The sequence below is a fragment of the Trachemys scripta genome, chromosome 3 (genome assembly GCF_013100865.1).
Source record: "Trachemys scripta elegans isolate TJP31775 chromosome 3, CAS_Tse_1.0, whole genome shotgun sequence".
In the NCBI taxonomy this organism is placed as follows: Eukaryota; Metazoa; Chordata; order Testudines; family Emydidae; genus Trachemys; species Trachemys scripta.
The window spans coordinates 44,209,656-44,234,784 of NC_048300.1; the positions used below are offsets into that span (position 1 = coordinate 44,209,656).

A 25,129-nucleotide genomic window follows, 5' to 3' on the forward strand; every position below is an offset into this window, starting at 1 on the left:
AAAGTGAATTTGTATGCAGAAAAATGCAAACAATGCATGTATAGCACAGAGCATATTAGTCACTGAGACAGCATAGGCAGGTTACAGACAGAAGATTAGATCTGCACCCCCCTCCCCCAAAGAGATGAATTGTAAAAGTCAGTGTACAAGAAAGTGAATGCAATCAAATTTGAATGCAATCAAAAGCAAAGTGGCTGGGCAGTGATGCTACGCAGAAGTCCTGTTCGTTCCACAATTTTTTGATTTTCTTTTAAATGTTTTCTGTAGGGTGAGGGTGGGTATAATGCTATTTTGAAGTAGTGACAAAGACAAGAAGATACAAAGACCTTTGGATAAGTATCATTAAGATGAAAGAAAACCAGACAGACCAGTAAATTCAGTTTCCTAGCCATGCTTTAGTTTTAGTTTACAAGAGGAATTAATGTCCTGTTGAATTTTGACTCATTCAGTCTGCAGACACGTTACATTGCAAGTTCACATCCTGAAAAACTAAGCGGATGTATCCCAAAAAACAATCATTTAGTTTTTGCTAAGTTGGCCCAAGAGTCTGCAATGCAGGGTTGTGTAACCTGATTATAGCTGAAAAATTGTGGCCATACTGGATTTGGGCTTTGCTAAATAAAGTTAAAGACAACAATCTGGGTTCCCAAATAACCATAATCACACAGGGGAGAGAGGAGTATCGAGACACATCTACACAATTCATCCTTCAAAACTTTCCCAAATTCTGTACCTTAGTGGAAAAAGAGGGAATGGTTTCAAGGTTCATAAGGACCATTGTGATAATCTGGTCTGAACTTCTGTATAACACAGGCCATAGAACTTCCTCCAAATAATTCATTTTGAACTAGAGTAGATGTTGAAAAAACAAAACAAAACACAGTCCTGGTTTATGAAAACCATGATATTCTGCCCTATTGAAAATCCATCTCTCCCTACTGCTCCTTTGATCACAAGCCGCATTAAGTATCTCATGTTTTGTGCGCGGCACTGCTGGCAGAAAAAATAAAATCCAGATCTTGTAAAGAGGAGATGCAGTCACTAGTCAACTTCATGATATAGAAAATGATTAAACATACATACTTATGTGTGTGCAGTGCCCGACGTAACTGGGACCTCACTTCTGGGCACTACCGTAACATAAGCAATAACTCCAATGCATAATAATAATAGCAGCAGTGGAGGCTGTAGTGTACATAGGAGTTTATCACCAGAATCTCTAACATGACAGTACAGTAGTTAAAAACAGAGCCCTACATATATTACCGCCTTCACTATTGCTAACTGTGGTGGTGAACAACTGCTACAAAGTTTGCTAGCACAGAAGAAGCCTGTGTGCCCACCATCTGACAAAAATTGAGAAATAGCGATCATTTCAAACCAGCCTTTGGACAAGGACAGAACAGCCACTACTACATTCTCGTGAGTGGCAATAGAATCTTTAGGGCTAGTAATGTAATCCATTCTGACCAGCAAGTCCCTAGTTTGGCAAGACAGACCACCACTGAATTGTTGTCCATTAGTTCCCATACCCTGAAAGCCTCTTAAATTTGAAGTTTCTTGAGTGCTCTCCAGACTGATAGGAGCTCCAGCTTGTTTATGCTTAAAGAGATTTGACAGTTTCCAACAGCCACTTAAACTCTGATGTACCACGGAAGCCCCCCAGCCTATTTTTGAAGCATCTGTTTCTAAAATTTCTGGCATTGGTAGTGTCAACAAAAACTGAGGCCTTGTTAACATCACACTGGCTCTCCACCACAGTAGATCTTGCCAAATGCTTTCTGACAAAGCTACCAGATAACTTTGTGGACTTCCTTGCCTCTAACACACCTCTCTAAAGCCCTCTAATGTTTTGTGACCATGAGAAGAGCTCATAAGGGAATCCACCAGCCCCTGCAGTTAAGGGAATTAACTGCGTTTGGAGGAATGACAGCATCACCACTTCTGGGTAAAACAAGAATGTTTTCTTCTTAATCAAAGAATGTTTGGGGTCAAGTTTTCTGAGTCCAGTTTAAAACCCAATAGTTTTAAACCTGACAGTGGATATAAGCTGTGCAGTAAAGGGAGTGGGTGTAAAATCAACAGCAAAGCCCTTCACAAATAAGCAGTTACCTTCATATGCAACTTTACAACCTCCTCTGAACAAGCCTTAAAATCCAAACTGTTTTCCAGTTAAAATTAACATTTTTATCCTTGAACTTCCTAATGGTACAACTGGCCTCTAAGCATGATAAGCCACCACGGAGCAATATATAAACCAAATGTTCTATTTGCTCAATGCTCCTTTCTAATGAAACAGAACTTTTTGAAGTTTGGATGCAAAGGAGACATACAGGAGTGACACACAGTTTTAGACATTTATACTGAAACAGGCACTGACCCTGAAGTTTTTATCCATTCCCAAAGATGACTGCAAAGCATACCCTGCCTGTTTATCTTTTTTTGTTTTTAACTTGGAGCAGTACTGCTAGTACCTCTAAGTGACTAAGCAGCCTTTTTAGCTCTATCATTACACCTTGGAGCTCTGAATAATTAGAAAGTTTTGGCTTTTGACTGATCAGGGGAACCTGAAAAGCAGAGAAAGATGGTTTTTAGAGGAATGAGTTTGAGGTAGCCATAATTTACGAAAACCTCCTCTATAGGGATTTTGGTAAGATTCTCTACCCTAGAAATTTACAAGATTCTAGGGTAGATTCTGACTGCTATTAACCATTAGGTTTCTCCTGTCATCAAAACACCATAGTGTTCTTGGTGACAAAGCCTAACCTCCCCATACAAATACAGTGTAACTTTACCCCATTTTACATTCATGGTTTCTATTTCTACAATGTCCAACAATTTAAAAGGTCTTACTGAGTCAGCCACTGCCCACTGCACCAGCCCGTATCAAAATCCCCATCCTGGGTGTCAATCACCTTCCCGTTATTTTTCTTGGCAAAATTCAAAAAAGCCTCTCCAATTGGTATCAGGACAGTCAGGATTCCAACTATTCTTGTGCTCAAGGTGTTCCAGCTATGCTTTACTAAGACAGAGATGGTAAGTGGTCTTTGGCGTGGGAATCTAGATGAGCTGGGGAACCTCAAGGGCTGATGTCAGAGAATCGCCATGGATACTAGAAACCCAATGGCAATTTTTTTTTAACTTCATTAACTGACAAAGATCAGGGAAGAAGGATGGTCTTCTAAATAAGGCACTGGACAGGGACTCTTGAGATCTGTGTTCAAATCTCGGATCTATGATATTTCCTGTGCATAGCCTTGGACAAGTCACCATATCACTCTGTACCTCAGGTCCCCCTCTTTAAATGGGAACATCTCTTCCTTTCCATCACCCTTTGTCTTGTCTATTTATACTATAAGCTTTCAAGGTCAAGGACTGTTTCTTATAATGTGTATGCACAGCATCTAGTACAAAAGAACCTCAGACCTCAGTTGAGGCACCTAGACACTATCAGAATATAAATAAATCAACAACCACAACAGTAAGTCAGGGTCTTTTGGAGTTGATGGAAGCATAGACATCCAAGAACTTTCACCACCTTGCTATGCCTCAAAGGAAGGTGAATTAGAGTATGGGGTGGCACAATTCCTCTCCGGTATCACTCGAGTACATCACTCGAGGCTAAACAGGACACCCTGAAGGATGATTTCAGGCTGTGAGAGTGTTTGTGCTACCTTGTATAGTTGAGATTTAGGTAAGACCGAAGAAGTGCTTATTTACAATACATTCTTTTGCATGTTTTTTCCACATATACAAATATGTCTTCTATTAAAGAGGACATATTATTTTTTAAATGCAATTGTTTTTCCTTTATGTTTGGCTCACTGAAATAAGCTTAACCTATCTCTCAAAATTAGTAGTTTTTATAAGGAATCATTAACTGAGCAGTGACTGAGCTTATCGTGTACCAACTTCTAGACAATATGCTGCTCTATTACTCCCAATACACAAAGGGGATTTGAGAGAAAACCCTTTGCCCTATACTATTTATACAAAGTAGGGATTTAGCAGCAGTTGAAACAAATTAATTTCACCTAGGGAACTCAACACTTGCTATGGTTGGTTTCGGCAAGAATGAGCAGGCCAGGACAGTAACTTTTCACTGGATTCGTTATTCTCTCCTGACCCGCCAAGATGTAAAGTTTTCCTCTTATAGTAACTGTCCTGTCCAATCCATTCAGCTCACCTCTTTGCTCTTATATACAAGAACTCTGGGGTATGAAACATCTCTGCTTCCCTTCCCCCCTTCATTCACCAGAGCCAAAGGAAGATATTCCTTACTGGAAAGTAGTAACCATTTCCAGTAGGTTGCCCTGGACTGTGGCAGTTTGCTGTGTACTTTAAAGTTCTTTTTGGGATGTTTGGTTATTGCCCACCCTAGTAATTCTCCCTGAAATACCTTTTCCTCTTCTCATCCTATCTTCATCCTGTGCTACCAAAGGAAGTTTTTCCTCAAGGGAATTAAAAATCCTAGGGACCTGAAGTTATAATAATCACCTGAGTAACCCCCAGCCCCAATATTTTTTCTCCCCATTCCTTTCCCCTGCAGACTTCGAGGAGCAGAAATCTATTGGCACCAATGAATTCTCAACAAATTTTCTAAGCTTCTCCAAAGATTCAGTCAAAAACTACCAATATACATTCAGGTCAGAGGTCAATTGATAGCTTTCAAATTCCCAGGATGGTCTCTTTGGGGGTAGAGAATTCATATACAGTTACATTGTAGCCTATTAACATAAGGTCTTCCTTCATGCATCATTGTACGGTCAAGTTTAAAATAAAATAAATAAAACACTACAGAAACAGAGAACTCTTGAGTCAACTTTTGTTGGTCTATTTTCCCATATGTGACAAAAGTGGCATGTGGATAGGCAAATTCCAAATAGTTAAAACAAAAGGAATAATATTTCCTCTAAACTTATCTTCTCTATAAACTAGTTCTGTGCCTTGTATTTCCCTTTTCTGGTTGAATTAGCAGCATCCCTTAAAAAGGAAGAGATATATTAGCAGAATTGAAATTTATATTCTGCACTCATTCTACACAAAAAGGAGTAATTAAAATTAGGGAATATTTAAATCCAGAGGGGAAAAAAATCAAAATGTAATTATTTTTTGCCACCTGTTCCCTGAACATATAACAGGAATTTTATAAATAGTCTGAAGGCACAACTCTGTGGTTCTGCTTTGAACTCCTATATGACACCACTGGCTATTTTCTTAAAAACCCAGATCAGAATAACTATGTAATGTTAAGGAATAGGCAAATGGTCTTGTTTTTTAGAAGGCAATTATTAAATTCTTATGGGAATACTTCCCATTTTAGCTACATAACATTAAAAAGATTTGCTTGCCAAAGATTACAAAAGTGGCAAAAAGATTTTATCTCCGAGAGTTGACTTGTACATACTGTAGATTGCAGTTTCAACCAAACCACTTTCTGTCCTGTAGAAAATAAATGGTTAGAAATATACAATATTACTAAAGCTCAAATAATTCAGCAGCTTTTGGGGAAATTCAAAACAGGAATGAGATTCAGAATAGGAATAAGGGGAAAAAATCTGTTCTTTGTATAGTTTTGTTATTCTAAGAGTGAAAATATTTTGTTTAGAAAAATACATAAGTAATTTGACATTTAAATTTATCATTGATTGAAAGCTTGATTTTTTTTCCAATGTACTTAAACCACAGACAAACCTTCTGCATGCTGCAGCACAAGAAATACAGACTCCTCAGAGATGATGTACTTGTGCAGACACACCATGTTGGGCACACAGCGGGGAATGATGGTCTTTCTGTTCCTGCTGTACTCACTACTTTTCCTTAGACCCTGACAGAGAACAAAAAGGTCAGTTGTACCCTCAGTTGCCTTTGGAGCCTGCTGTGCTCTGTGTTTATCAACCAAACTAATCTATCCGAGTTACTCTGGGCTTCAGAGAAACCACTCATCTGCTGCTCTATGCCCCTCAGTCCCCCGAGGCTCTGCTGATGGCATCTGGCGCATTTCCAGAGAACAGAAGATGGCACAAAGCTGCCATTAAAATCAATTACATGGGTCAATGTTTTTATTAGAATCTCTCTCAAACTAAGTCATCAGGATGACACACAGTTATTTCCCTATGACCTTTTTAAAAAATTTATTTTTTTACGCAAAAGACATTGTTTAAATCAGTCTACGTTCTAGAGACAAAAGAATATCCTGGATTCACATGTTATCCTTAGGTTTCCACCATACTTAAAAAACTAGGAAAAGGTTCAGTTCCTGAAGAGGTAATAATTTTGGCACACAGATGAAGTTATTGGAATGGAGGGGGCGGGAAGTAAGCGTGACCTACTACTATATTGATAAACAAGATGTAAGGAGTAAAATGGAAAAATATACAGTTCCTCTAGTCTGCCTATAGATGCAATGAGAATGCTTACCAAGGGTCCAATATCTGAACTATATAATGTTTACGAATGGCCATTTGTGAATTATAAATGGAATGATTTTCCGCGCAGAGTATGTGTTTGGATTTTTAAAGCAAGATAAATAGAATTAGAACAATTTACAGCGTGTGTACACAGTGTTCCTGAAGCTGAGGTGTAAATAAAGTTTCAACAATTAACTACAGTATAGTCTTTGGGCCTCAGTTCTGCAGCCATTACTCGGGTCAGTAGCCTAATTCAAATCAATGTGATTCCTTGTGTGAATAAGGGCTGCATCAAGCCCTCAAAGTAAACCAATTCCCAGCCCCATGGATTCACTGGGTTCTCAAAAGAATTTTTACCTGATTTACATGAATCACAGGAGGCAAACCTTAAGGATATAATTCCCATGTAGGGAAGTCCTTATTGTTAATTTAATAGTTTAGTAGCCTTAAATGGACCTTTCGCATTGTAGTAATTTATAATTTTAAGAACATAGGAATTGCCATACTGGATCAGAGCAGTGGTCCACCTCATCAAATATTCTGTCTCTCACAGTGGCCAGTACCAGATGCCTCAGGGTAACAAGCAACAAATCCTGTAGCGAACAGTTATGGAATAGCTTGTGTACAGGAGAAATTTCTTCCTAACTTATGCCCTGAAACATGAGGGTTTATATCCCCTATGCTCTAACATAACTATGATCCTTTCCTGAAGCCTGCTAAGATATTGGCCTCAATGATCACACCACTATCATGATCAGTGGTAATGGTATGGGTACAAGAACTACAGAGAAAAAAGGAAAGGCAAGGCAATGGAAGAAAGTGAAAATATAATTCAAATACATTTAGAAGACAGAAATGTTAATGTGCCAATAAAATTCACAGAGATGGCAACCATAAAAATAGGAAATATTTTCTTTGTGTGGAGTAAATTAGCAGGCGAAGTTGTTTAGGAAAGTAGAATAAAGATTTTACTTACTTTCAGTATAAAAGTCTGCTGTGTTCTAGTATCCATTACAAGTAAAACCTAAACAAAACATAATTTAAAGAAAAAATTATTTTAAGTTTCTCATTAGTATAACGCTACTTAACAGTAGGCAACTCAAAAATTAACAATTGAACATTTCTATAGACCAATACTGCATGTTATTAAAAAACAGTGCACAATAAAATACAAAAAAATCTGATAACATTAGTAAGACCTTTACTGATTTTTTTTTTAAAAGACAAATAGGATTCAGGACATGAAAGATGTCTCCTGAATACTGCAGAAACTTCATCTGATTACCAATCAGCGGCCTGAAAATGTAAAACCTGACAACCAAAAAACACCCCCAGAAAACACCAATTGGTGTTTTATGAGTGAGGGTATAATTCAGCAGAACTCAAGTTAGAGTAACTGCATAAAAAGCAGTGTTACCTCAGTTCAGTCCAACACTCCCTTCTCCCAGTAAGACTTGGTTTCACACCACCAGGTTTCTTATACCCAAGTTTTGTTCCTTCCCCATAGGCTCCCTGTTTTCTTGAGGGAGGGAGGGTGTTTTGTCTTTTAAGGTGAGGCTGATGGTCCCTCCCAGGAAGTCAAACTGAAGACTGTTTGTGTTGGAAGAAAAACCAAATTGTGCATTATGGTGATAACATGGCTTGCTCTAGCACTTACTGGTTGTGACAACACCTACAAATTTTTAATGCCTTAATCAGTTCTACTATCACTGCTGTTGAATTCCTCCGCAACCTTATAATTTTGGTGCATTTATAACTGGCAACACAAATTGCTACAGGGAAATCCAGCTGTCAGGACTGCAATATTACAGTAAGATGGAAAGAGAATATTTATTTAGGAAAGGAGAATGAATTCATTGCAGAAAGGGGAAAAGTTATAACTTCAAAAGACAGTCTTCATTACAGTGTACTGGCTTTGCTGCAGACACAACATAGACAACTTCATTTGTAACTTAGTGACACCACCATGGGTGTTAAAGAACATTTGTTACTTTTGCAGGAGAAGGAATCTAATTAGTTAATTTAGTATTGACACTTGTTTGAAAGACAGCCCCCAGAAATTCCAATTTTAGGGAACTGTAGTTCTCCAAATCTCTTTGTATACCCCCAAACTCTTGAGCATGTTACCCTTGAATTGCAAGAGTATAGATGCTCAGGCATATCTGGAGAGTTCCAGTTCAGCACAATAACCTAAAATGGTACATGTACAAGACCAATACTCCAAGATCAAACATGTAGAGAGTGTCTACTCTGAGTCCAATATTCACTTTTTAAATTTCTCCACACAGTTATGCTTCCAATGTAAATACAATTACATTTTAAAAAAGAAAAACTACATTAAAACATTATTTAGGCAGCAAAGTGAAGCATTTTAAAAAAAAAAGAAAGACAGGAAATGCAAGATTTACAGTTATCCATACAACCTGCAGCACAGAGTGCTACTACTTGAGCTATAGGACTTACTACATTAGCTGGCAGCAGCAGAACACATTCCAGAGGGGTGATGGGCCAGTGCACCATGTTCTGGTGCCAGTGGGTGGCAGGAGCAGGCCAGCCCAGCTTTCTCTCCTTCCCCCTACCCCCCACTTTCTGGGAAGAGGAGCACTCCTGCCCCCGCTGGCGCCACCAAAAAAGAGGGATGGTCTGCTGGGATTGTGTGCTGGTTGGAGGGCTCTGAGAAATCCACTCAGCTCTCCCTCCCCTCTGAGAGTTGGGGGAAGATCCTGTCCCATGTGGTATCCATAAGGTGGGGGTGGAATGGAATGCTGGAGCCACATGCTGAGTCCAAGGATAATGGTGCCCGGACAGCAACTCACAGATATTCCCAGTAAAGTAACAGCTGTGTGGGCCTAGCTCTTTAGAATGTTCATACTCAATTATTTGGGCAGACTCCCAACATATTCCAGAGGAATACAAGCAAGAGAAGGGAAATTGTGATTTTTAATCAATTATAACTATGCTAAACCTGAACGGAATTTCATGGGATGAAGACAAGGTACGTCCCCAGCCCAAGAACTTTCTCCCTGCCTAATTTCAAAGCCTGCTGCAAACAGTGGAGGTGTTAAACCTTCTTAAGGAAAGGTTGCAATAATCTTTTCTAATGGAAACCTAAGTATAAAGGTCCCTACCAGCACTTTCTATAATACTCATTCATTGCACAGTGTATAAAAATACTTGATTGTTTTAAGATGAAGATTTTAAAACACGAGTTTATGCAATCTAACTAAAATAAAATATTTTATAGCAGCCTCTAAAAATTCTATTTGCCCACTAAATGGATTAAGGTTTTTGATGGATGTGTTGAATGTCATTTTCATCATAAATAGGAAGGCTGGTGAGTAGATAATGTGCATAGGCAGGTGAATTTTCATGATGATTTTGTAAGCCTGTTCTATGGGGCTCTCAGAAACAAAAAAGCCAGTGGAATAAATCATAGCAGTAACATTGGTTTTACTATCCTTGCTTAGCCACCATGCTTAAAATAAAATTTACAAGATATGCCAAATTAAGACAGATAAAAATTGTTAGGAAGTTATGTTTTGTTTACAGGCACTTTGTCTTCTTTTACCAAGTTTATTTGTAGGTAGGTACTGTTCACATTGAGGCAATAAATACAAGAACATATGTGATTTTTTTTAAATGTGCCCTTTGACTGTCAATTTCTCCCAAACAGGTGTTGGCTAAATGATTATAAATTGGCCTCTGGATACACCTCTTCAACTGAGCCGTACAGGACTGGTGATAATATAATTAGACTTAAAAACATCAGGCTGGTGAATGCTTTCCATCTGTTTGGCAATAATGTTTAGTTAACAATAGTCTTTAAAAAAAGCACCTTCAACTTCAGCTCTTAAAGTTATTTATAGGGCCATTCTTAACACACCAGCACTCTTGCTAACAAGAGCTTTAGCCACTTGGAAATTATTAGCCATACGGCTGTATATGAAAAGGAATGTCTGCATTTAACATCTGTATCTCATGCATCAACCTCATTTAAAGTCACTTCTTAATGAACAGTTCTATGGCTCTGTATTAATATTATAGTTGCATGCACAAAGATCATAAGGAGCCAAACATTTTTTTTTAATACCAACAGTAGGCCAATCAGTAATGAAGCTGTCAGCATAAAGGACAAAATAATAGCTTCTTTAACCCTCAGACAGGATTTGTTCATTTGTAGAATACAATACACCAATTTAAAAACTGCTCATGGGTTTGCTCACCTTTATAAAGACAAAAATCTAATTTGGTACTAATTTGATACAATTGTCTTTCCAATAAAAGGCTCCTAAAGCCATATTTTATTTCATGATAAAACAAGTGCTATAACTAAAACTGTCATGAAATAATTACCTTTGATGGCATACCTTATTGCACAAATACAATTAATGTATTCCTCCCTTTCATGTTTCACACTTGCTTATCAGAACTGTATTAACATACGGTGTACCAGAGCAGACTACCGACTCTTCGCCCTATAGTAACATATAGAATGACTGCCACTAACTGGAATAAAGCAGACAACCTGTCCCTTAAGGGTTAGCTTCAGCTGTTATATTACAACATCACAAAGACTAGCAGCTACTCTTTTTCAACCGTAACAGAATAGGTTTTAACAGATAATAGTTCCGTGTCGCTGAGGTTCACTAGCTAGACTGATTAACCAGTCTCTCCAACCAGCCACCATTCCTTTGCTTTTTCTCTCCAATCAAGCATTATACTCACTCCTGTTGGGTCGTTTTCTCTGTTTAACTCAAAGCTGAAATCAGTTTCCACAGATTTGAAAATAATCCACTGCTCCATTTTGTTTGCTAGAGAATTACTATTTATTAAGTACCTCTATATCTTGGCATAACTGATTATTTTGTCATGATGGAAGTTTAGAGAAACTGCTAGTGTCATCCATTTATCCTAGGTTGACAGGGTAGATCTAGGATATATTTAACTTACTTTGAAACGACTGCAGAGTAGGGCCCTAACATTGTACGGAAGCAGGTATGCTCATGCAACTTATCAAAACGTAGTCCATAATTGGCCTTATCTGCACAAGTTACAAAATGGGTAATTACCACACTATTATTGGCATTACCATAACATGCAAATGACATGCAAATCCAAAAGGGGATGAGCCTGAGAAAGAAAGAGGCACAACCACTTCATTTAGACTGCAGTACATCTACTCTAAAAAGCATAGTACTTACACAGCAGAAAAAAAACAACCTCCTCTGGGCTACCTTGCAGGACTACTGCTGTAACCTACTTTTGCAAAGATGAAACATAAATCCAGTGGGTTAAGCACTGACTTGCTCTCAACATCAGAGCCTTCGCTCCTCAGACTTTGGGGCCAAACATTGTTTACTACTGGTATTGTCACAGTAGGAGTTATTTATACTGGCATTCATCCACATCTCTCTCCCACTGCAGAGGAGAGTGCAGGTGTATGTTCCTTAGGGAATTTTGGTAGGACTTCCTTTCAAAACACACAGCAACCAGGGTCAGTGAGCTCCCCCATAAACAGGCTTGACTTGAGAACATGAAGTTCCATAGCATGTTCCTTGTCCCAATTCTCTATCCAAAGCGATGGCATCAGGAGCATCAGCAACAGCAGATTGTGGACAGGCACTTCTCTTATGTTATGTTAGGAAGCCAATCTGTTCCTGGCTTTTGGATGCTGATGGAAGCTGTTGGGTAAGGATGACTGTAGCGTGAATTGTGAGGTCTAATACCTTATAACAATTAACCGTCACCCACAGTATTATGCACCCATCTTCAGAAGGGAGGCAACATAAGTGCTATGCCAGACATTCGCCATTCATGGCAAGTGAGACTGTGATACAAAAGGAGACTATGCAAACCCTATTCGTCATACTAATGTGATATTGTTTTAGGCTTTAAAATCCTCCAATATAGCATGTTACCACCAAGAAAAAAAACCACAGGTAGGCAGTGCTACAAGAGCCAATTCACAACTACACAGGAAGTTGACAGGCAAAGAATATTGCAACATTAGCACACTCAAGTGTGCTTAGTACAGTGTCAATGTTCTCCCAGGCAGCGTCCCAAAATGCATATAAACAAGGAACTATTGCCACCTCGCTACTACAACAAAGGGGGGAATCAGTAATACCTAAGGTAATGACATACCAGTTCTTTGTGGGTATGCAAGCAAGATTTCCCATTTCATTTTTAAAACTGGAAGTCAATTCTGATGTTACGTGAAACTACTTTTAAAAATAATTGCACTTCAGAGACCTTCACATAATTGATTTATAATTGTATCCAACAGCTCAGTTTACAAACAAACAAAAAACTGTTTAAATACATTACATGCAAATGGAGAAAAAACAAAATCTGACTTGTAAATAACCATAGTTTAGCTTTAAGAAAACAGTTAATTTTAGGATTCTTTACGTGCATAGAAATTAGCAAGTGTTTCAGTATGCTAATTTTTTTAATTAAAAGATATTTCTGCAGTAAAAGCTCTTTCATATGCACTACTGATTCTTCATCAAACGCTAAGTTTCCAACTTAACACCAGTATAGCCGGTGGCAGCCTGAAGGTTTACCATCTGCTGCCACCCAAAGTCACGGTGGCCACCTTCAGAACATATGCATCAAAGCCTTGAGATAAGAGACTGAAGGAATATTGCAGAAGTCAGCATAAGGGGAATCACAAACCCAGAGGCAGGCAATAGGCAAGTCACCAGAAAAAGAGAACATGGTGAGCCATTAGTCACCCTACAAAACACCCAACCAAGGTCACAGGGGACACTATTGGATCAACTAAGAGCTGCTATAAATGCACTGCTCTCTCACGGGTGGTTTTAATAGAAACGCAGTTGCCTTACCAACTGCAATTAGGTTTTGCCTTGTTTTAATCTACTGCTGTTGCTGCTTCAATGCTACACATTTTTCAGAACAGAACACAACATAGTTACACGAGCTTGAGTTTGTTCTATTTACTTGACCAACATTATTAAAATAAATCAAAAAATGGCTTCCTAAAAAGTGGATTAAAGTGTGTTGATGTGGGCTACAAATACCTCCTGTATAATCAAATGAAATGCATTACAAATTTTAACTACATATCCTGGTAGTTTAAGGTTTTTGGAGATAAGGCTACCACCAAGGGTATAATTTTAAAAGCTGGCTTTATCCTCTGTTACTGAATTGAAGTTCTACTTTGAAAATAAACATGCAATAACATTATCAATGGGTTCTATGCTTATTGTATAACTCCAGATCAAATATGCTCCGTTTATGAGACCGTTTTTCGAACCACAAATCCTCCAAACTCAAGCTGGGATCTGATGACTAAGCTGGGGATTTTTTTTCGTCTTTGCTTATCACTTCCAGGACTAAAAAGTCAAGTAATAACCTCAGTAATACCTGTGAAATTCCATTGCCATCCAGGAGACTGCACAGGTGTAACTGACCAGAATTTGCTACATAAATTTGTTTATGCTATGGAAGTAGGAATGAAATTCACCTTATTCTCCCCTTAGCTGTGTTGGCTGTGCAAGGCTAATAGGAGTAAATGGTCTATTTAATAGAAATTTATTTTGCTACTAAATAAAGTCACTTCAGAGCAGCTCTACCCCACCCCCGACCTTTATTTATATTGTTTTATGCTTGCACATGCATGCACACACTCAAAGATTATAAAGCAAGAAGGCAACTTTAGTAAAGCACTGGGCTGATACTTGTGGGGGGAAAAAAACAAATTAGTGCTCATCATTATCTGTGCAGTCAGTGTGATGCCTTCAGTTATCCCTTTTTTTTTTTTTAAGTGATTATCCATAATTAATTTATGCTTTGTGGATTCTCTTGATGAGCAATATTACAGTTAACAAAAGAAAAACTGTATTGGTTTAATTACTGAAAGTGCCAGAGAGCAGCAAATATCAAAACTCACTTATGTTTTTAGACTTTTAGTTGTGCTGTAAAAGGTGAAAGCTTACTCCCTTGAAATAGACTGGAAATTAGCCAAAAATTATGCGTGGCAATATATCAAGCTGGAGGAGGTATCCAGTGGATTATAATACAGGGTATCATCCATAATCAAACAGTTATTAAATATAAAGCATCAACTGTGCTAAGCAACTTATTAGCATTTAGTAAGACAAGGTCCTTTTCCCAAAGAACAAACTACTTCTACATGGAAGCTGGCAGATGGCCTATAATGAATCAGTGAAATGAAGCATGCATTGTTAGTCTCTTGATTGGGGGGGGGGGAATGGAGAGAAGGGGTTAAATTTATGTTATTCTTCTGTGTTAGAAGAAACTGCTCTTTAGACTGTTCTTATTTAGCATCTTTATTAATTACATGAAATCAAGTAAATAGTACAACAAATATTTGCAGCAAGTACTGAAATACAGAGGGACTTAGAAAACAAGAGAGTTTAGAAAACAAGTTAAAAAAAAAAAAAAAAGATTCTGATGGAAACATGCAGTCCAATACATAAGGGGAGAAATAATCTTAAGCACATACTCAATGGGAGGGGACGTCTGGGAACCAGAAGCAAGACCTACTGGAGGGTTAACAGAGCAAATACAACATTAGTTTGCTGTGTGATGGGATTATAAAGGCAAGCCTGGGTGATTCAACGCTGCCTACCCCAAGGCAATATTTCAGAGCAGGGAGGTAATAATCTCTGTCCGTACAACTGTTGTGTAACTGCACCTGCAGTCAATTCTGGCACCATATTACCAGAAAGTTATTGACAAATCTGAGGGAGTTCAGAGAAGAGTAACATAAGTGATCAGGGAACTATAGGGACTGAAGTATTAATAAAGATTTCAAAAATGTACGTGTGTATGTGTGTGTTAGTATGGCTAAGCAAAAAACATATTAAATGTGTCAAGTGTGTAAACTCCAAGGTGTGAGATTATTTTCTTTAGTTTAATAAAACTGGATAGAGCTAGGAATAGTAGAATGAAACTATGGAAAACAAAAGCTGAATATCAGAAGAAGAGACTCTTCTTAACTGTGAGATATGTTAGGTTGTAAAACAGTTTCCTTAGGAAAGAGGTGGAAGCCTCAAGTCTTGGGACCTAAAACTAGACTAGATATTAAAATGTATTTTAGGGAACAATTCTGTAATGACAGGGAAATGGATTGAGTGATCCAAATACTTTTCCATCTTTAACTTCTATGTGTACTATAGTAGATTTGAAATTGCTATAAAACAAGGTAGTCATTTAAAACACTGAGATTACAAAAAAAACTACTCCTAAAACAAGTTTTCTTATTTACATTACTAATAATAGCTAGATTAATCAAATTGTAAATATTTAATCTGCTTTTTAATGACTATGAAATTTATTTGTTTCCACCATGTTATGTTTGGGCAATGAAAATAAGACTAGTCAGTTTAATTTTTGTTTACAGTTAGTTTCAGACTTGTTTCTCTTTCCGGTTCTTGTCATCATCATAATACCACAATAGCGGGAATGTGTGAATTGAAATAGTTATGCAATTGTTGTAGCTACATTTTCTCCAAGTCTTTTATGCTCAGTTACTGTACAAACCCATAACTAACGTTGGGGAGAGGAAAATCATCAAAATTTAGCAGAATGTTTACCTGACTGCAATGTGCCAAAATATGAACTGATGTCAACATAAATTGTGCAACTGCAGTACCGTTTAAACTCTATTCAAAGTAAAACTGAGGATTAAAATATTTAAGTTTCTAAGGGGAATTAGTAAACATGGAGTAAGACATAGCTACTGCAATATTAAACATTCATGTACAACAGAGGAACTGTCATAACACAAGCCCATTTTCCTACCCTTTAATTAAACTCAATTAAACTAACCATAACCTGTTGAATTCAACTAACTATGGTTCTGCAGTATATTAAAAAAAATGCATTACGCAAGCAAGTACCACATGGATTCTTTACATTGTGCTGCCTTTTTTTTTGCATTTCTGCTTTTGAGGCTGACATAAGTAATAATCATATCATACTTTTTAAATAATTAATAATACTGGGTGTCATGGTGACTTGCCCCTAGAAATAAAGCATAATAATTTAACATTGGGGATCTGATTTCTCACATACAGCATAACACTGAAAAGAAAACCAAATATTTGTAACGAAGCAAAGTTATATAGGGCAATGAGATTTTTTTCAGTTCTTCAGAAAAATTACAGGAAGAGATTTACATCCATGTAAGAAGCCTGTTCAAAGACTTCTGAATTAATTTTATCAGGACACAGATGATAGTGTTCTAATTCCTAGTGTTTCAGATTATGTTACATACATTTTAACCAAGAATCTATTGAACAATAAGCCTAATTCACACAAGTATTGGCAGATTGAGCCTGTTACTGAGATCAGAATCATCAGGGAAAATCCAGATAGAAGTCCACTGAAGCCAATTGTGTTTCTCCAGATTTACACTGATACCGACTGCATCAAATTTAGCTGTTTGGGGGGAAAAGTTATGAGACATTGCTTATAGCAGCATAGTCCTTGCTTAACAAAGTCTGCTTTTAAGGGCTACAAAATGAATCTTTAAATAGAATGAATCTAAATAACACAGGGTTGCCCACTAAAGAATAAGACATTGGGCTTGAAACAGCATTGTTAAGGTGTCTGCAGTACCATGGCAAATCAGTTTCTTCAGGGGCTAATTATAGCTTCAAAATAAAGAGCTGCTTGCGGGGACAAAAACTCAGCATAGCTTCTGTAACACATAAATATTTTGAACTAAATAAGTTATGAAAGAAAAGTTTTCTACTTCAAAAAGAAGTCTGCAGGTTTAAGATGCTTTACTGTGCTCATGTAACTGATTACATTTGGTCACGGGGTATCTATAGTTAGACACACACAAGTCTACTCTTTGGCATGATACATTCACATATCCACAATAGATTAGAACCCTGAACATTCAAAGGACAAGAACCTCATTTTTCATTAGATTAAAATACCATTAAAAAAACAAACAAACAAAACCTATTCACAGGAGGGCCCTTCCTGTTGTAAAAATATAAAAGCCTGTGCCGAGTAAAGCAGCACATTGCTTACTTTTGAAGCAAACAGCCCAAATGAAAAAAAATAAGAAAGCCGTCGCCAAAATGTTCCAGAATTGACTAGTAGTTTTGGGTGCCCAGCTTGAAGGAGCCAGAGTTTCAGAAAACGATGAGCACCCTATTTTCTGAAAATCAGGCCCTTTACAGGCATCTCAAGTTGAGGGCACACACACAAAAGTCACCCAGTTCCTTTTTTAAATCTTGGCAGCATATCCAACCAAGGACTCTCTCAGTGTCTGAGAAAAGTTCCAGAGAAGCTATTTTTTCTGAGTTATCACTGGTATTGCACAGTTGCAACTCCACAACATCTAGCAACAGTAAGGGCACTAGGAGATAGACTGGCCACCAACATTTTTACCGTATTAGCATCTAGATTTGTTTTGAGCAAAGTTAAGCATCACAGTGGCACAAATTCCATTAGTCCATCTCCATTAGCGCTCTCCTTGTTATTAGGACCAAGGAAGTTGTATCATGACTAGAACAAAGATTAGGAGATTGCCAGAAAAAGCTGTGTGTGATGCAGACCTGGTTACCCCCTGTTGTGTCCCAAATCATTATAAACTACTTTAAGGCAACTGTGCTACAGAGATGAAAGATCAGGCTGTCACATGATTTTGCCCCATCTTCACAGATAAAACACATTATAATATGGTTTGGGCTAAATGTTGCAAATGGATGCTCCCACATGGCTGCAATTGAGAGGAGACCAAAGTGTCACTAGCCTGCTGATTTGTACTCAAGCACTGCAACACACAGTATAGCATGTGTTAAAGTACCTACTTCTCAGAAAACCCTGCCTTTGGGATGCCACTTGTTTCATTTTTAAGAGGACACTGCATCCTGTAGATGTTAACAGCACATCACAAGCCTGTTCAGGGAAGAGCAAACCTATTTAAAGAGTTCATATGAGGGAGACCGGTTAACATGAGATATCTTGCTTTGCAGCAAGGAGCAGGCTGACAAGTCACAGATATAGACCACACTAACTGCTGAAATGGATCAGGAGCGTAGCAATGGTTTGGAAAGGTACAGACCACACATAAATGGTGTTTCCTGCATATGGATGTTCTCCCACACCTCGGTCTAGAAGTGGCTTTACAAGGTAAGCAGCAATAGGCACTCTTAGGGCTTGTCTACACTTACTTGGGGATCGACAAGTGATGATCGATGCATCAGAAGTCAATTTAGCGGGTCTAGTGAAAACCCGCTAAATTGACTGCAGATCGCTTTCTCGTTTACTCCTGTACTCCACGGGATTGAGAAGAGTAGGGGGAGTTGACGGGACAGCGTCTCCCGTCGACACTGTGTAGTGTGGACCCCGCGGTAAGTAGGTCTAAGCTACGTTGATTTGAGTTACGCTATTCACGTGACTCAAATTGCGTAGCTTAGCTTGAATTTCCCCTGTAGTGTAGACAAGGCCTTATACCTTGTGCTAAGCATTAGCAGTGAGAGATGAGACTGTCTGCTCTGCAGGGATATTAAAGATGCCATAGAAGGAGCAGAGGTTTGCCTCCATATCCTTGACCAAAACTGACTGTTGTGCCATGCACTGGCTGAATACCTATTTATGCACGCTAGCCCAGTAGTAGCTGCTTTTCTGTGGTGAGTGAAACTTCAAAGTATTACGGGATCCTTTAGACAATCTAATATTTATAAATTTACTTGTGACATCATGTCTGTATTACGTACACACTTGTACTCGCTGGAGAATGCTTGCTTTCAGTGTCACTAGTTACATTAGTTGTTTACGCACATGTTTAAGCTCTCCCAAAATTGGAGCCTTTAGAGTGAGTGTATTGGGGATGCATGAAGAAATGGGACATAAATGTACACAATGATTTACAGTGAGGGTAAAAAACACAGTCCCTGTACTACATACATAATAAGCACTCTTGTGTGAATATAAAATGAGTGTATATAAAACATAACATACTCTATGATTAAGCTCCTTTGGGGCAGGGATTGACTTTATACTTGCTCTAAAACACTAGGTACACTTATGACACTATAATCAAATGATGAAAACAAACTATATCTCAGAGTAAGATTAAAATTTAGAAGAAGAGTAGAGAGCCCGGGAGCAGGTATACAAGTAGACAGACATCTGAAAATGTCTTGCTCCATCTATGAACAATAATTCAAATTTAACTCTGCCCCCTATGGCATACTAGCTGGCTTGCTATACAACAAAACACTGTTAGAATGCTTGCCATGGTGATGTCTCCAATATTAAATCTCTTGTTTTTTTGTCACCACAGTAACCTTGTCTCTTTGCAGAAGAAGTTCTGATTCCAGGATCTGGATATTCAGGCTTGTACCTAGAAGCTTGCTAGATAGAAATCTAGTGATACCTGGGAGATTTAGTTAGCCCATGGAATAAAGGAGCTTAGCCCTACAAGGTGTTGAGCATCACTTCCAAGTTACTAATCATTTCAGTATTTTGTGGTCTTTAAGACGGAAAGACATTTGAAGGTCTTACTCCATCTCTCTACAATAATATCATAGCCTTGTATGGACAATTCCTAAGGCTCTAGGCTGTCTGCTCCATTTCTCCTTATGGGGGATTATGAGGTTAGGTAGTGCCTGGAATCCCCCATAGTCTTAAAGATTTATACAATACACACAGCTAACAGCTATAATCAGCTTATCAAATTGGTCTTTCAATTGCTCCTTAATAAATATCCAGAGAGAGAGAAACACTAAATAGATTAGACACTTGCCATCAGATGAAAGGAGATACAATGTATATGATATTATAGCTAAAAGGTCCTTGCATGTTGTGAAAACAAGGTTAAAATCTGAGTGTATATAGCACAGAGGAGAAAACATAGTAGTTATGCATGCAATTAAAACAGTATAGGCAAAAAAAAAATCCAAATTGCTATGTTCAGTCTAACGAAAGAGAGGAACAAACTCAGAACTAAGAGTATAGCAGCAATTTTTAATAATACAAGTTATAAATGGGTCATGTGACCTGAAATACAAAGCACACAAGCCAGGGATCACTCAAGGAACAATGAAAAGGCATCAGGGGAATGGAGTGGCAACAAGGAAATGAGTCATTACAAGTTGGATTAGTCATTGTCTCATTACTGAATAATATATCATCTTAAATGTACTTGGTAAAGGGATAACTAATCAGCGATATCAAAACAGTACAGCTACTTTATGCACTGTTATTCTTTCAGTCACTTAATTAGGCTTGCAAAAGATCTGTATGGTCCATTTCAGTTTACACATTACAGAGGGATATTATCCTGAGATTTGGGGAGATTTTATCTGAATGAGTCAAAAATTAGTTTGACTTGTTCTAGATCTCTGCCTTGGCTGGGGATTTGAATTCAAGGTTCTCAGAGGAGAGAGAGCAAATATCTTTTTCCCAGGGGTTCCCCTTCCTCGAGTTTCCATATTGCACTGACTGTGGGAAAGTGCATGAGTTTTTACCCTTCTGTATTTCAAATAACCATCAGTTTAATAAACTGAAAATGTATCGACATGTCCTTATCCCAGTATTGTAACAGTGACATTATTTTCAAAAACCAGGCCCCATCCTACTGAATGCCACCAAACATGTACCTCATCCTTTAGCTCAAATATATTTTGCATGACCTTACATGAATTGCTTAGATAAAAGCCTTTTTTCTTCTACTTTTGTTATTTTAAAGTGCAGATGCATTTGAGTCATTTTCCCCTTTTGTTTCATATCCTTAAGATCCACAGCTTCAAAGACAAAATGTCAGCATGCAGTCGATTTATGACTGAACTCTTGAAGAGACACTGAAGAATTACCTTGTCAATCACCCCAAGGACTCTGAAGGCCTTCAGTTCCTCGGCAGGGCTCCTTAGGTTCCAAGAGGGCCTTGAACTTAGTGATCCTGGAGGCTAATGGAAGATATCAAAGATTGCACATCAATCAGGGTGGTACTTGAAGGAAGACTGCCTGCTGTAGCAAATGCCAGGCCGAAGGAAACGAAATTTATCATAAATAAGAGAGAGTGGAGATGAAAGGAGAACTTTTCTGTTTGTCCTTAAATGTAAGGAAAGTTGCAAGTAAATAAATCAAGATAACATTGAAAACAAAATTTTAGAATAGAAAAAGAAATGAGTTTATATAGTTTCCAATGTTTTGCAGAGGTAATGAAACTTCGTAACAAATAGCTGAGCTCCCACCTGGCAACAATAATCAATCAGAGCCTTATAGTTATTCTGGATTCACAATAGTTCTGGGCTTAATGGACAGGAAAAAGGAAATTAGAAACTTTATAAATTACAAGAACACAAAATATAGAATGCTAAACAGTGCTCTTTTTGTTTGATGGCAAGTGCTCATGGCAGTCATAAACCCTGATGTAATAAGGTACACAACACAATGATCCCCAAAACAGCCTTAGCCAAAGGTAGCTATGCATTACCCACCCAGAAATAAGTCACACTGAAACAGATGAGAGTGCATGTTAACTATTCAAGTAGTTAACACGTTTTTTTTGGTCTCCGTTGTGTTTTGTGACCTATCAGGATGTAACTTACACAGTTTGTGTGTCAGGCATATGTGTTCACTGCTGTATACACACACTTGCATAATACAAGCCCTGCTATTCTCTCCATCTCCCTTGCATACCTGGAATAACAGAATTTCACCTGAAAACAAAGTTTGGATTTTACTCCTGACAGAACTTGTGGTGAAAAGGGAATACATTCTGCAATTTGTAGCACTAGCTCAACTAAAAATGACAAGCTACCTGCAGTGTCGTGCTGTGCCCCAGGGGTCTGGGGTGGGAGAAACCCAACTGAGACCTGCCAGACACATCCCTTGCTCCATCCCTTTAGAAGCCACAGAATGGCTTCTATGGTGTCACTGAGAAAGGAATCCAGGCCACAGAGAACACACTCCTTTCTGCACCAATCTGCTTGCCTATGTTAGATCGCCAGGTGCTGGCTCACTTCCAATCTGCCTATCCAGCAGTTGTGGTAGGAGGGGACAGGGACTTGTATCTGTTTACTTGCTCCACAGATCACCATGCACACCCATGACACTTGAACAAGTCATATTTTCAAAAGGTTCTAGCCACTTACCTGCCCTAACAAAGAATAATCAGATCCTTTCCCCCCAAAAAATCAAATATGCAGCTTCCGCACAAAGCCACAGACCCCAACCGGCTACCTACAAATAAGACAGCTTCCAGCGGCTTTACAGATTAAAATGATTAAACTAAAGCAAAGCTCTTTTGTAAAGTTTATTTTTTTCCCCTGTGGAGAGATGTAGTTTCCTGAACAAGAAAGAAAGGAAAGTTCCACACCTATCACCTTCAGCAGCTACCATTGAGGAAAACTAACTCCAGATGAACCCACCCTGCCAGATGGAAATAAAGAGCTAACAGCAAGGAGGAGTGAAGGAAAATCGGAGGTAAACTGTGATCCAGAATAACAAGACAAACATTCCTGAAAATGAGTGAGTCTCTGAGCCTGGCCAGTAACCACTGTCCAAAAAAAGCCACCCTCTTCATTCTCATCTAGACAAACTTCATGTCAAACACTACGTATGTCAACATTTGAGGGCATGTGTCACTATTCTCACCATGTTTTCTTAAGATTGCTGTAGACAAGAAGATCAGCCATGCTACCTAATTCTTGACAGTGACAATCACGGAGTCAGGTCTATTCCCCTGGTTCTCTATTTGCTCACAATGATGCCCGCCTCCTATCTCACAGCACTTTACATGCTCTTTTAGGTGTCTCAGTTGTCACCACATTCCCACTTCTGATCAGAACTCAGTTTCCATCTCTGTGGGCCATTGGACACTGGTTGTCCCCAATGTAACAATCTATGTAAATTAATTCCAACGATCTCAAATAAAAGCAAAAACTTTATTTGGCACAAGAGTAGAAGAGAGATAAAAATCAAGAATGAATAATAAAGTAAAATAAATGCTTAGATACTAGCACAATAGTGCCACTAGATGGACAAAGCTTGTGCTACCAAGTAAGGCAATTAAGTCAAGAGCAAAATTTGCTCAGCTAAAGTGAAGCTTCTCCTAGCTAGTCAGCTTTGAATGTTATCAAGGAGAGATGCAGGTTTCTCTCTTTCCTCCCCTTTTTCTTCGGATGTATTCCTTTTAGATCTGCAAAGGAGGCATTTGTCCAATTCAGTACTAAATGATAGAGGGTGGTTCCATTGCCCTTGGGGGGTCCTTGTACAGTAATACCTGTTTCTTCCTATTATCCAGCCATAGTGAATTTTTACTATACAAACTGTAATGGGTTCCTCATATTGTCTTCCTGCTCAGTTTCCAAAAATACTGGATTTGCATTCAGTCAAGATTTTCCCCACTTCCAAGAGCATTTGGCCTAAGGAAAGACAACCAGCAGGGAGTTCACAGAAAATCTCTGCTTAGTTTTGACACCTCTTGGAAGAGGGTGGTCCATTGCTATGTAGATGTGGATAACAGACCACAGTATTAAAATTCTCTCAAGTACAACTGATATACGTATCAACTCTCACAAAATGTTTCTCATTTAGAATGTCCCCATAAATGTATTTGTGGTCTCTTATTACAGAAACAGTTCCCCTTCAAAACAAGATTGGGGAGGCAAGGTGGGAGGGGGGAAGGTTAAGATTTACTTTGGATTAGGGGGCTTAATTTTATCTGATTTTCTAAAGCTTTGCTTTTTAACTGCAACAATCTCTTTAAAAAACTGCTCTTAGGGCTGTGAAAAATAAGACAAAAGAATTTTCTGCCCTTTTTGTCCTTACTTAATACAAATGTAGACAGACAAGAAGTTTGACACTTTTATGTTTACTACCTGGGAGCAGTCATTGACAATCACACACAGTTTAGTGTCACTGCAGCAAAAATACAAACTAAGAACAGATGAGTCCCACGGGAACTGGATGGGGAAGGGCAAAGTAGAGATCTATTAAGAATGTCTTGAAACAGGATTTTTTTTGCACAAGTAAGCTCAGCTAAGGATATCTGCTTAAAAAGGTGGAAGCTACCTCAAAAAGCAATTTAATATTGGCAGAAGCTGCTGAATGCCCCAACTCCGTTTACTTTATAAACTGCGGAGTATGAAGTAAAAATACTTAAAATCCACTGATAGCACTTTTTAGAACCAGGTACCCTGCATAATATTACAAAAAGTAAACTAAATCAAGAAGCACCAAAGAATTTTAAAAAAACAACTATAAAAAGTTACCAGAAAGGACTAATGTGTTCAGGGTACATACAGAAGGTTAGCTAATTTTAAAAACGGTTTTGAGACAACTAAAAGCCAAGAAATTCAGACAGACAATCTTACAGATTCAATTTCAGAGAAATGAAACTAAAGCCTACCCCAGAAACTGATCCATCTTCAGAGAAGGATTTCTGGTATAGGCTGGAAATTTTTTCAGCACGCATTAGATATTCTGCAGTCTTCCTTTTCACTGCTTCTCGACGAGTTGGACTTGACTCACCTAGATGGAGTAACAGAAAATGGTGAGTTTTTTTTTTTTTTTTTTTTTTTAAGTGTTTCCAAATATTTGGGCAAAGAGATTGACTTGATTTTGCTGTCTTTGGCTCCAGCCTTATTCATTGATTCTGATAGCCAAGCCCAATAATATTAGATTCCATGTTCTCTGATTTGGGTATTCTGGCAAGGATACAGTTTAAGACTCATTACATACTCAAATAAATGAAAACT

General features: G+C 38.2%; 1 protein-coding gene across 1 annotated transcript in view; it reads right to left on the bottom strand.

Annotated features, from left to right (window-relative positions):
* The window catches only part of RPS6KC1 (ribosomal protein S6 kinase C1), a 105,998-nt gene that overhangs the window by 36,292 nt on the left and 44,577 nt on the right, over positions 1 to 25,129 (bottom strand). The window contains exons 8-11 of the mRNA XM_034764581.1: positions 24,781 to 24,902; positions 21,239 to 21,331; positions 7,387 to 7,434; positions 5,695 to 5,827 (exon numbers count right to left, since the gene is read on the bottom strand). Coding sequence (XP_034620472.1) covers positions 5,695 to 5,827; positions 7,387 to 7,434; positions 21,239 to 21,331; positions 24,781 to 24,902 — 396 coding nt within the window. The remainder of the gene's footprint in view (positions 1 to 5,694; positions 5,828 to 7,386; positions 7,435 to 21,238; positions 21,332 to 24,780; positions 24,903 to 25,129) is intronic.